Raw genomic sequence first — 12,415 nt, 5'->3', positions numbered from 1 at the left:
TGCCAGCAACTGTTTATTGGGAGCTCATGGGTTGCGTGTTGTATTGGAACTGTGGGACGAAAGGTGAGATTGGTTCCTGCCCTGTAAGAACTTAAAACCTAGTTTCATGGGTAGAAGGAAGGTAAAAAAACAAAAGCTTGAAGAGTAATGAAAGACACAAACTCCAAGTACAATGAGTTCAGAAAAGGGAGAGCTCAGAATACTTGGAAATATTTAAAATATCATTTAAAAAGTGGGAACTCAGCTCGGCCAGAGTGGCTCAATTGTTGACCGTTGTCCTGTGCACCAAAAGGTTGCAGGTTCGATTCCCTGGCAGGGCTCATACCTGGGTTGCGAGTTTGATTCCCAGCCAGGAAGCATGCGGAAGGCAACCGATCAACATTTCTCTCTCACATTGATATATCTCCCGCAACCTCCCTCTCTCTAAGCATGTCCTCAGGTGATGATTTAAACAGAAAAAGTAGGACCTCAGTCTACCTTGCCGGGTAGAAATTGAGCCTGCAGCCCTTTGTTGCATGGGATGATGCTCGACCAACTGAGCCACATTGGCCGGGAAAAATTTACCATTTTTAAGTGCACAATTCACTGGTATCAAATATATCACCGTGTTGTACAACTATCACCACTGTTCATTTCCAGAACTTTTTCGTTATCCCAAACAGAAACTCTGTACCCACGTAACAGAAATTCTCTATTTCCCCTGCCCCCTAGCCCTTGGCAAACTCTCTTCTACTTTCTGTCTCTATGAATTTGCCAATTCTACCTACCTCATATCAATGGAATCACATAGTATTTGTCCTTTTGTGTCTGGTTTATTTCACTTAGCATACGTTATAACATATATCAGAACTTCATTCCTTTTAAAGACTGAATCATATTCCATTATATATATACTAGTGCCCCAGTGCACGGATTAGTGCACATTGAAAGGAAATTAATTAGAAGGTGCCTGGTGGGGTGGGCCTGGGCGAGACGGGCTGGACATGCCCTAGAGCCAACCTCCCACAGTCCCTCCCCAGCCAGCCACACCTGGGGTGGCGCAGTGGCTCGAAGGTCTTCTGTGGAGTGAGTGGGGTCCTTTCAGCAGGTGGGGTCCCTCGGCCTGGCCTGCGGGGATTGGGCCAAAACTGGCTCTTCAACATCCCCCGAGGGGTCCTGGATTGCAAGAGGGTGGTTCTCAGTTGGGCTCCCTCCTCTCTGGTTCTGGGTGCATCACTGGAGAACTGCTGCTGCCAAGTCACCGCAGCTCAGCAGCTCCTGGGTTGAGCATCTGCCCCCTGGTGGTCAGTGTGCATCATACCTACCAGCCAGTTGGACGGTCGCTTAGCCTTTTATATATATAGATACTGTATTTGGTTTATCCATTTGTCAGTTGACAGACATTTGGGTTATTTCCACTTTTGAAGTATTCTGAATAATGCTTTTATGAATATTTATGTATAAGTTTTAGCGTGAACACCTGCTTTCAGTTCTCCTGAGTATACACCTAGGAGTAGGATTGCTGAGTCATACGTAGCTCTGTGTTTAACTTTTGAGGAAGGAACTGCCAAACTGTTTTCCAAAGTGGCTGCACCAGTTTACATTCCTTTCAGTAGTGTATAAGGCAGCGGTTCTCAACCTGTGGGTCGCGACCTCTTTGGCGGTCGAACGACCCTTTCACAGGGGTTGCCTAAGACCATCCTGCATATCAGATATTTACATGACGATTCATAACAGTAGCAACATTACAGTTATGAAGTAGCAACGAAAATTTTATGGTTGGGTCACAACATGAGGAACTGTATTTAAAGGGCCAGAAGGTTGAGAACCACTGGTAAGGGCTCTAAGTTCTTCACATCCCTGACAGTACTTGTTAATTTCCATTTTAAAAAACAATTATAACCATCCTAGTGGGTGTGAAATAGTATTTCATTGTCATTTTATTTGCATTTCCCTAATGACTAATTATATTGACCATTTTTTCATATGTTTATTTGCTGTGTATTAACTGATTTGTAGAAATGTCTGTTCAAATCCTTTGCCCCTTTTTAAATCAGATTATTTGTCTTTTTTACTGTTGAGTTATAAGAGTTCTTTATTCTGGCTGCTAGACCATTATTAGATACATAATTTGCAAATATTTTCTCCCATTCTGTGGGGCGTCTTTTCACTTTCTTAATTGTGTCATTTATTCAATAGTTTTTTTGAAGTTTGATGAAGTGCAATTTATCTGTTTTTTTTCTTTGGTTGCTTGTGCTTTAGGTGTCAGATCTCTGACACTTGTCTAATCACCTTCTGTTTTCTTCTAGTAGTTTTATAGTTTTAGCTCTTACATTTATTTAGGTCGTTGGTCCATTTTAGTTAATTTTTGTATAGGGTATGAGGTCCAAATTCATTCTTTTGCATGTGGTTACCTAGTTGTCCATTTGTTGAAGAGACTATTCTTTCTCCTTTGAGTTGTCTTGGCATTCTTGTCAAAAATTCAATTGACTGTAAATATAAGGGTTTATTTTTGGACTCTCAATTCTATTCTATTGATCTATATGGCTATCCTTATGTTCATACTAGTCTTGAATACTATAGCTTTGTAATAAGCTTTGAAATAAGGCAGTGTGAGTCCTCAACTTTGTTCATACTTTTTAAGACTATTTTGACTGTTCCGGTTCCCTTACATTTCTATATGAAATTTTATGATCAGTCTGTTAATTTCTGCCCAAAATGGCAGGTGAAATTTTGATAAAAAGTGCATGGAATTTGTAGATCATTTAGGGGAATATTGTCATCTTAATAATAAGTCTTCTAATCCATGAGAAAAAGATGTCTTCCTATTTACTTAGGTCTTAATTCCTTTTAATTACGTTTTATGTTTTTCTGTGTCAAATCATACTTCTTTTTGTTAAATTTATTCCTAGGTATTTTATTTATTTGGATGCTATTATAAATGGAGTTTTCTTAATTTGGGGGTTGTTTATTGATGATATATAAAAATACAACTGATTTTTGCATATTGATCTGGTACCTTAAGACCTTGTTGAGCTTGTTTATGAGCTCTAATAGTTTTGTGTGTACATATTCCTTAGGGTTTTCTGTATGCAAGATTGTTTCATCTGAACTAGAAATGGTTTTACTTGCTCAATTGCCTTCTCTAGAACATCTGTTTTATAATATTGAATAGAAGTGGAGAAAGTGGACGTCCTTGTCTTATTCCTGATCTTAGGGAGAAAGCTTTCAGGTTTTTACTATTAAGTATGACGCTGGCTGTGGATTTTTTATAGATGCCCTTTATTAAGTTAAGGAAATTCCCTTCTAATTCTCTTTAGGTGAGTGTGTTTGTTATGAAAGAGTGTTGTATTTTGTCAAATGTTTTTTCTGCTTCTATTGAGACGATCGTGTGGTTATTGTCCTTTATTTTATTAACATTATTACATTGATTGATTTTCATATGTTATAACATCTTTATATTTCTGAGGTAAATTCCACATGGTCATGGTATATAATCCTCATATATGTTGCTGGATTCAGTTTGCTGATATTTTGTTGAGGCTTTTAGCATCTATATTTTTCATTTCTTGTCATTTCTGTCAGTTTTGTATCAAGGTAATACTCTCCTTATAGAATGAGTTGGGAAGGGTGCCCTTCTCTTCTAGTTTTTGGAATAGTTTATGAAGGATTGGCATTACTTTTCTTCTTTAAACATTTGATAGAATTTATCAGTGAAGCCATCTAGTTGGTCCTGGACTTTCCTTTGTGGGGGTTTGTTTTTTAATGTAAGGTACAGAAGGATATTTATAGTATAATCCTATTGGAAGGAGAGAGGGAAGTCTTTTTAAGGCTATATCTGGATGCTTATATTTATAAAGAAAAGTTTTGAAAAGATATACAAGTAACAAAGGTTATCGTTGAGTAATGAGATGGGAACGTGTAGATGTACCACAGTTTTTTAATCCACTCATCTACTGATGGGCACTTAGGATGTTTGCAAATCTTAGCTATGGTGAATTGTGCTGCTATGAGCATAGGGGTGCATATATCCTTTCTAATTGGTGTTTCTAGTTTCTAGGGGAGATGGGAACTTTTAGTCTTCTGTTCTTTTAAAAAATATGTGTACATGTATTGCTTTACATAAAAAACACAATCTAAAATGTCTAGCATTTGACCATTTGCTCTTTCACTCACACAGTGAAATGCTAGGGGGGTATATTGGCCTGTCTCCTTAGGTACTCATAGTCCAGTAGGTTCCTGCATCTCTCTTCAGCTTCACAGTCGGCTCTCCCCTTCTCTATTTTATCTTCCATCACACTGAATTACTTGTCAATTCCCTGAAAACAACCCGCAGTTAGATGCTAGGGTGCCTTTGTACATCCTATGCTATTCCTGTTCCTTGTCATTCCTTCCCCCTATATCTGACCAATTAATATCTCTTCATCTCTACTTATCCTTTTAAATATTATTTACCTTCCAAATGTTAGTTACCTTCCTTTGTGAACATGTCTCAGCTCACTCTTCTCCTTGTCTTTTCCCATCCAAGGGGGTAAAATCTCTTTCTTCTGCTGCTTGTCATACATTAGGCATATTTTTGTTATTGAACTTTGTATTTACCCTGCATCATAATTACCAGTTCACACATATGTCTTTTCTAAAAGTACAATTTATTCAATTTTGTCTCCCTTGATCCTAGTACAATGGTCGGCACAAAATAGATGCTCAAGAACATTTTAATTGAATTGAATTAGTGATGTGAGAAAAGGCATTATGGGTACGATGAGCAATGTGAGCAAAGGCCAAAGTCATGAATTTGTAACATGAACTAGTTTGGCAAGACAGGAAGATTCATACAGAGAAATATGGTTGAGTGGTTTTGGCAAGGCTGATAATGGAGGCTCTTAAAAGCCAGATAGAGCAGACTTGGTAGGTAAATGTTGGTGAATGAAGAACTTTTCTCACTTCCTTCAAATCTTTTCTCCAATCTCTCTTCTCAGTTGGCTTACCCTGACCACCTCCTTTAAACTGTCTCCCTGGATCCTAGCACAATGGTCGGCACAAAATAGATGCTCAAGAACATTTTAATTGAATTGAATTAGTGATGTGAGAAAAGGCATTATGGGTACGATGAGCAATGTGAGCAAAGGCCAAAGTCATGAATTTGTAACATGAACTAGTTTGGCAAGACAGGAAGATTCATACAGAGAAATATGGTTGAGTGGTTTTGGCAAGGCTGATAATGGAGGCTCTTAAAAACCAGATAGAGCAGACTTGGTAGGTAAATGTTGGTCACTTCCTTCAAGTCTTTTCTCCAATCTTTCGTCTCAGTTGGCTTACCCTGACCACCTCCTTTAAAACCATCACCTCCACATTCACCCTTCTTATCCCAGCATTCTTGATCTCCCTTTCCCCAACCTTTCTCTTTTTTCCATTGCATATCACATTCAATATAATTTACTTTTTTGTTATGTTTTTTATTTATTGTTTGTCTTCCCCTTTGGAATATAAGCTTCCCAGCCAAGGTAGCCTTGTTCACTGGTATTTTCCAAGCACCTACGACATTGCCTGGCACATAGTAGGCACTCAGTGAATCCTAAATTAATGAACTTCAGTATCTTGTTCAGAGCTGGCATAGACAGCTTAGGTATATAGTTCAGATGTCTTGCTTCTGAGACATTTGTTCTGTAAAACTGCTAAAATAGTGCCATCTATTTGTAATATAATCTGGGGCAGAGCTTGGGGGTGGGGGGGTGGAGATTAGGGAAAGAGAGGTATTGTCTTAAGGTTTCTTGCCTTAGAAACCAAATTGGGAAGTAAAAATTATAAGTACATTTGAATTACTTCTTGCTTTAAAAAATGTTGTTTTGTGTGGTGATTAATTCCAATGCTTTAATAATTTCTCTTTTTCTTTCTCCACAGACCTTTGTAGTATTAAACAGAGGGAAAACTCTCTTCAGATTTAGTGCCACGCCTGCCTTGTATATTTTAAGTCCTTTTAACCTGATAAGAAGAATAGCTATTAAAATTTTGATACATTCATATCCTTTTCTACAAATGTGGAGTGAGGGTAGCAATTGCATGGTCTCTGGTACAAGTTTGTGAATTGTGACAACTGAGTTATATGTTAAGTATTTTATCAATAGTGTCATTGACTGTCCCACCAATCAGAGGTTTAGAAGGGAACGTCTGCCAAATTCTGAACGGTGAGCTTCAGCAAATTCTTTTTTTCTTAGGATGACCCTGGAATGGTGTTGGTATCATTTAGAGCATGGGGTGGGGGACGTCCGGCCCGAGGGCTGTATAAGGCCCTCGAAATCATCTGGCCTGACCCTGCCGAGGCATTAGGGGTGAGTTAATTAAATGTTTGACTCAAATATAGCAGGCTAATTTTTAAGCTGATAATTTTGTACAGCCCGTGAATGTGCTATAAATATCCAAATGACCCTTGGCAGAAGAAAGGTTCCCCACCCCTGATTTAGAAGGACAAATTAAATAGTAACTTTTTACTAAAATCTTACTTTTTAAAGTGCTCAGACTTTAGTAATTTCATCCTGAAGCAGATTATTCAGGTTTTTAATGTATTAAAGTCCAATATTAGAATATTTTAAAAGCTACTTCTTGAATTACAAATAGTTGAATGAATGCTTTAGAGGTCTGCCTTGACTATTTTTTAGTTTTTGAACAGTGAGCTTAGAAAGTATCTGAAATAGTTTCTCAAGTTAAATGGCCCTGGTACAGAGGTTTAGATTTAGATGCAGGATTGATAGGAATCTTTTCTGGTATTTTTACTCCCCTGAAACAGAAATTGCCAATTTATTCATGTGGCCTGACTTTTACATCTTATTAATATAGGAGCTCATATGACAAAAAAATTACGTGATGGGTGCAGCAACTTTGTATAGTGACTTGACACTCTCATGGTTGGTATTTAATATGACAGGATTTAGTCCCATGCTGCAAAGCGTATTGTATCCTCCAATTAGGATGAGGAAACGAGCAGTTGCAACTTGGCAAATTGGTTTGCCAAGCTTTCACCACATTTTATTAACTTGCAAGAATTTAGCAACCTGGTTCTAAAATATACCCAGGAAACTGATTTTCAGTTTAAGATTTGCACCTATGAAATGTCACATCTTCACCGAGGCACCCTAGTGATAAATGTGCAAACCTTGGTCAGTGTTATGAGGGGGAAGAAAACATGAGAGAGTGTCGTTAGGAAATCACTTCCCACTTTCTCTCCCAGCTATAACGCCGCTGCTTACCTTCTCCCATATAAACCTGCTGTCGTTGCCTGAACAAGAGGCCCTCACAGGCAAGAACACAGGCATATGAGCAATATGTGGTTTATAAGCAACATAGTTCTGAAATCTGAAGGCTTACAAATAAATAAACAAATCACAATACTAGTACGTCTTCCCTTTTTATTATCAGGAGATGGGGAGTGTTTTTTCTCTCCTAACCAGAACATGTTATTATTCCCTGGGGAAAAATCCAGTTGTAGTGAAGAAAATCCAGCTATACAAAGTATGTTTTCTTTTTAAAACCTCACTAGTTAAGGGTGTCCCAAAATTCACGCAAGAAGTAATTTTGATAATTACTGCATGAGTCATTTCCTGGTCGTGTAATTTCCCGTTTTGGTGATCAGAATTGGCCACCCAGATCATCGATCTAACGCTGTTGGACTTTTTTCTTTGAGGTTTTTTGAAGTCTAAGGTTTATGCCAACAAACCCAAGACCACCCACGTCTTGAAGGAGGAAATTGAGCGCTGTATCAAGGAAATTCAGCCACATTTATGCAAAAACGGTCATGGAAAATTTCAACAAAAGAGTGCATATGTGCCAGCAAAGCTGTGGAGGCCATTTACCCGATATGCTATTCCATACATAACCCTATACTGTATACTTTAGGAATCAATTAAAAATTTACAATTTCTAATTATAAACCTGTGTTTTCTATCAAAATTACTTCTTGCGTGAATTTTGGGACACCCTTTAGAATGAAGACGGTGAATGCCATTAGCAAGAAAGAGTGAATTAGCAACAAATGAGATGCAGCTTCTGTGCTTGTTAAAGTGACAGTTTGTGTTTGAGTAACTCCTGACCTAAAGCAGTTTAATTTTTCTCAGTAGACAAGAACAGAAAGGGCCGAGAAAGGTTGTGAATGAAACTGAAATGGCAACTAAGTACTTTGCTATCCACAAACATTCCTGATCACTTCCAGAATGACCAGGTGAATTTGCCCCATTGCCTAGTTCTTAGACATGTGATGGTGTGGATGCCCTTGAAATCCTTACCCAACATGTCACAGCAGGTTTCCCAAATTAGACAAATTCAGCACACACTGGCTATTGCCTTGCCCCCCAAGAGTTGTTCAGCCCTTTGGAGGACTCGGGGGTAAGTGAACCCTTAATTACGTGTAGATTTTCAAATAATGAGTTATGCAAGGTAACTAACAATAAATGAGTACTGAGTAATATAGATTAAATTTAATTTATTTTCTCACCCAATGACCTTGAGTCTGGCAGACTGGTAGATTTTTGGTTACTGTGCACAAAGGTATTTAGGGACTTATTCCATCCTTGAGATGAAAGTGGTAAGAGAGGAAAATGTTTTATCCCAAAGGAGCGGCATAAGGATGGCCTTTTTGAAAGTGCGTGGACGTTCTGTTGTGTCCATTCATGATTCTCTGGCCAGCTGTTTATACACACCGTGGGATTCTGTGGTGGCCACAGTTTTCATTATCACCTCACCTTTTCCTCCTCTTCTGTGCTTTGCCTTCTTTCAGGTTACTGGTTTAGGTCTCATGATAGCCCATGTGCAACGTGTTTGTTTTCTGAGAAAAAAATAAAGTGGTCAGACTTTGTGTCTTCTCCAGTTTTGCGCATTCTCCCTTGACTCTTCTCTACAGTATTTAGCATGATCATTATGTGCACTATTTTGACCAACTGTGTATTCATGACTTTTAGTAACCCTCCCGACTGGTCGAAGAATGTGGAGTAAGTAGCTCGTTTATTTATTTAACCGCTTGTTTAGTTCATTTTTAGTCACTGAATCTTGCCTTGCCACAGTTTATCCATCAGGGGGAAAAATAGTTAATTGCCTATTTTTTATTTCACAGAGAGGGGTGAGATACATAAATGTAGGATTTGGGAACTATCAGTAGTCAACTCTAAAAAGAGAAAGGCTCTGGAAGTTCCTGCCCTTCACCCCCGTCTTTTCCTGTGCTGGCTGGTGCCTTTGACTTGCTGCCACATCACCATCTCCTACCCTCAGTTCCTGACAATACTACCTTCTTCTCCAATATTACCTTTCCCTTCATTTTGATTTGTTTAAAGTTAAAATTAGCTCTGGGGCTGCCTCCCCTGATTGGAAATGATCACATACAGATGGCAGTGCAGAGGTACATATCTGTGATACCTGTCAAGACCCAGCACAACATTCCAAAGTTCTTGATTTGTGTGTTCCAGGAAGCGTCCCTTTCTCTTCCTCGCTTCTATTTTGCTGCATTGGCTATGTCCTTTTTGTTTTGTCTCTTGGTTGAAGCCACACCGAGGCAAGTACATTATCTTAAAAGATTCGAGTATCGTTTCTGGCTGTTCAGAAATGACCTCACGCTATCCATTTCTTTGACAGGTACACATTCACAGGGATTTATACATTTGAATCACTAGTTAAAATCATTGCAAGAGGTTTCTGCATAGATGGCTTCACCTTTTTACGGGATCCATGGAACTGGTTAGATTTCAGTGTCATCATGATGGCGTAAGTTCTCTGCTTACTTTTTTGGTGTTCTGGGTGCAATTGTGGGTGGTTGTACTCCTGGGTGTTTGTATGATAGTGTAAGTGTGCGTTTGTGGGCACAGTGGTATGAGGAATTAATGGATAACTCTGTAAGGCCGTATGGGTTTATGCTTATGATTCTTGCTTGTGAGGGCCTCTGCTCAGGCAATGACGGCAGGTTTATATGGGCGAAGGTAAGCAGAGGCTTTACAGCTGGGAGAGATAGCAGGAAGTGATTTCCTAATAATGCTCTCTCATATTTTCTTCCCCTTCATAATATTGACCGCGGATTACACATTTATCACTAGAGTGCCTTGGTGAAGACTTGAAATTTTATAGGTGCAAATCTTAAATTGAAAATCAGTTTCCTGAGTATATTTTATTTCTTATAATTTCATGAGGCAAGCCAGATGTTACAGACTTCAGAGCACATTTTAGAATCAAAACATGAGCCAAGATATATCCAAACTGGTTGATTTCTAAAGAAATACTGACCAGAACTTCAAACTAGTGCTAGAGAACAATGTAGCTCCACATCAGTATGCTAGTGCTCTTAGTAATTTCTGTTGTGACAATGAAAATGTATGCCTGGGAAACTTAGCTGATGATAGAAGAGTTATAGCAGACTTTACTGTTTTTATTTCCAGGTTGAGAATGCACTTGATGGTTTGGTAGCGGGAATAAGGGTGTTGTCTAGGTTGTATGTGAGTTCTGGTGTGTGCATGCAGATGTGTAAGAGATTGAGTGTATGTATGGGTCTGAGCAGCAGATAGAAAGATGTATTTCCACTGTAAAATGTAAGTGAACGATATGCATCGAATATTTGAAACTGGAACTTTGACTTTCTGTTATATTAAGGCAATTTCTAGCTTTCCAGCATTAAATGAAACTGAACACATTTGTGTTCATTTGAAATTTAAGTGTCCTCGCTTGGCACAGGACTGGTGATAAAATGGGCATTTAGTAAAATATTTTTTCTGATCTCATGACCTGGATTTTCCTGAGCCCTGCTTTTGTATGTCATAGGCTGAAACTTCATCTTTAGGCATAACTGCAAAGATATGCAAACAACTTTTGGATAAGTCATATATACAAACATTTAGGCATTTTTGCCATTGTCAGCTAAGGAGTTATTTTAATGTATACTTGGTTTTATGGGGCTCCTGCTACAGAAATGTATCTCCTTTTCCTAAGAAATTGTGCACAAAACATGGGACATAAGCCTTTGTTACCTCCTGGCCTCAAGTGATTGGCTGAGAGTAACCCTTCTGATTCAGACCCGCATATCACAATACTGATTAAGAGAGTAAAGCTCCAGGAATCTCCTGGCTGTATCAGTTCTTTCAAATATACTTTTAAATTATCCTTGCTCAATTAAAAAAAAATGTTCCTTAAATGTTTATATGTTGAAACTTTTCTTTTTCAAGGAAAAAAAAATGAAATCATAGCTTGTGTATAAGACCCTTTCTTCCCCCCATTCTCACACCCTCGCCCAGTGGTACCATTACAAGTTAACTTTGGTTTGATTCTGCAGGTATATAACAGAGTTTGTAAACCTAGGCAATGTTTCAGCTCTACGCACTTTCAGGGTACTGAGGGCTTTGAAAACTATTTCGGTAATCCCAGGTAAGATGGCCCGGGGTTGGTGTTAGGTGTTGGGTTAGGGCCCTGACGTGACGTATTGTACTTTTTGTTTTGTTGTGGTTTTGTTTTCTTCCTTTGGTGTTTGTGTTTGTGTCTGTGTTTGTCATTTGTGTCTGTGTGTGACCTCCCTTACTGCAGATATGTGACAGAGTTTGTGGACCTGGGCAATGTCTCAGCGCTGAGAACATTCAGGGTTCTCCGAGCTTTGAAAACTATCTCTGTAATTCCAGGTGAGAAAATCTAAACACAAGACTGACTTTGCCTCATCTTCTCTTCCCCCGCCATTCATTTTGTCCACTACATTCTCAACCGGTGTCAGCACATTCGATATGGCCTTGCATTCCGCATGTGTTTACCTGGAGACGTTCTCTGGAATGGCCCTTTGGGCACTTTCTCGGACAGCGCTTGCCAGGCATGCAGCCCCATTCCATCCATGCTTCTCAAAAAGCATGTGCTTAAGAATCACTTGGATTTCACAATATTGAGAGAATTGTCACAGAGCTAAGCTATCTCTTTGAATATAAATCATTTGCTTTCTGGCCTCATGGAATTACAGTAATTTTAACATTCACCATCATTCCATCGCTTATGATTTCTGTGCTTCCTATCGCATGATTTGCTGATGGGATGTTACTCAAAGAATTGCACTTTTATTGTTACTGTGTTAATGGGATCATTTAATCACATAAGAGACCTACCCAGTTAACTAGTCCAGTATTATAGACAAACTAGAGGCCCTCGGCCTGGCCTGTGGGATCGGACCAAAACCGGCTCTCCGACATCCCCTGAGGGGTCCCGTATTGCGAGAGGGCGCAGGCCAGGCCGAGGGACCCCACAGATGCATGATCAGGGCCGGGGAGGAATGTGGGAGGTTGGCCAGCCGGGGAGGGACTGTGGGAGGGCTCCAGGGCGTGTCCGGCCCATCTTGCTCAGTCCTGATCGGCCGGACCCCAGCAGCAAGCTAACCCCTGGTGGTCAGTGCATGTCATAGCAACTGGTTGACCGGTCGACTGTCAGCCCCCTGTGGTCA

At 39.5% G+C, this 12,415-nt stretch overlaps 1 protein-coding gene across 1 annotated transcript in view; it reads left to right on the top strand.

Annotated features, from left to right (window-relative positions):
• SCN8A (sodium channel, voltage gated, type VIII alpha subunit) overlaps positions 1-12,415 on the top strand; it is a 133,690-nt gene that overhangs the window by 30,203 nt on the left and 91,072 nt on the right. The window contains exons 3-6 of the mRNA XM_014542022.1: positions 5,881-5,999; positions 8,868-8,957; positions 9,595-9,723; positions 11,524-11,615. Coding sequence (XP_014397508.1) covers positions 5,881-5,999; positions 8,868-8,957; positions 9,595-9,723; positions 11,524-11,615 — 430 coding nt within the window. The remainder of the gene's footprint in view (positions 1-5,880; positions 6,000-8,867; positions 8,958-9,594; positions 9,724-11,523; positions 11,616-12,415) is intronic.

This window comes from Myotis brandtii, unplaced genomic scaffold, assembly GCF_000412655.1.
Source record: "Myotis brandtii unplaced genomic scaffold, ASM41265v1 scaffold29, whole genome shotgun sequence".
NCBI lineage: Eukaryota > Metazoa > Chordata > Mammalia > Chiroptera > Vespertilionidae > Myotis > Myotis brandtii.
The sequence above is the reverse complement of the archived record's forward strand: the minus strand, read 5'-3'. Positions and strand labels throughout refer to the sequence as shown.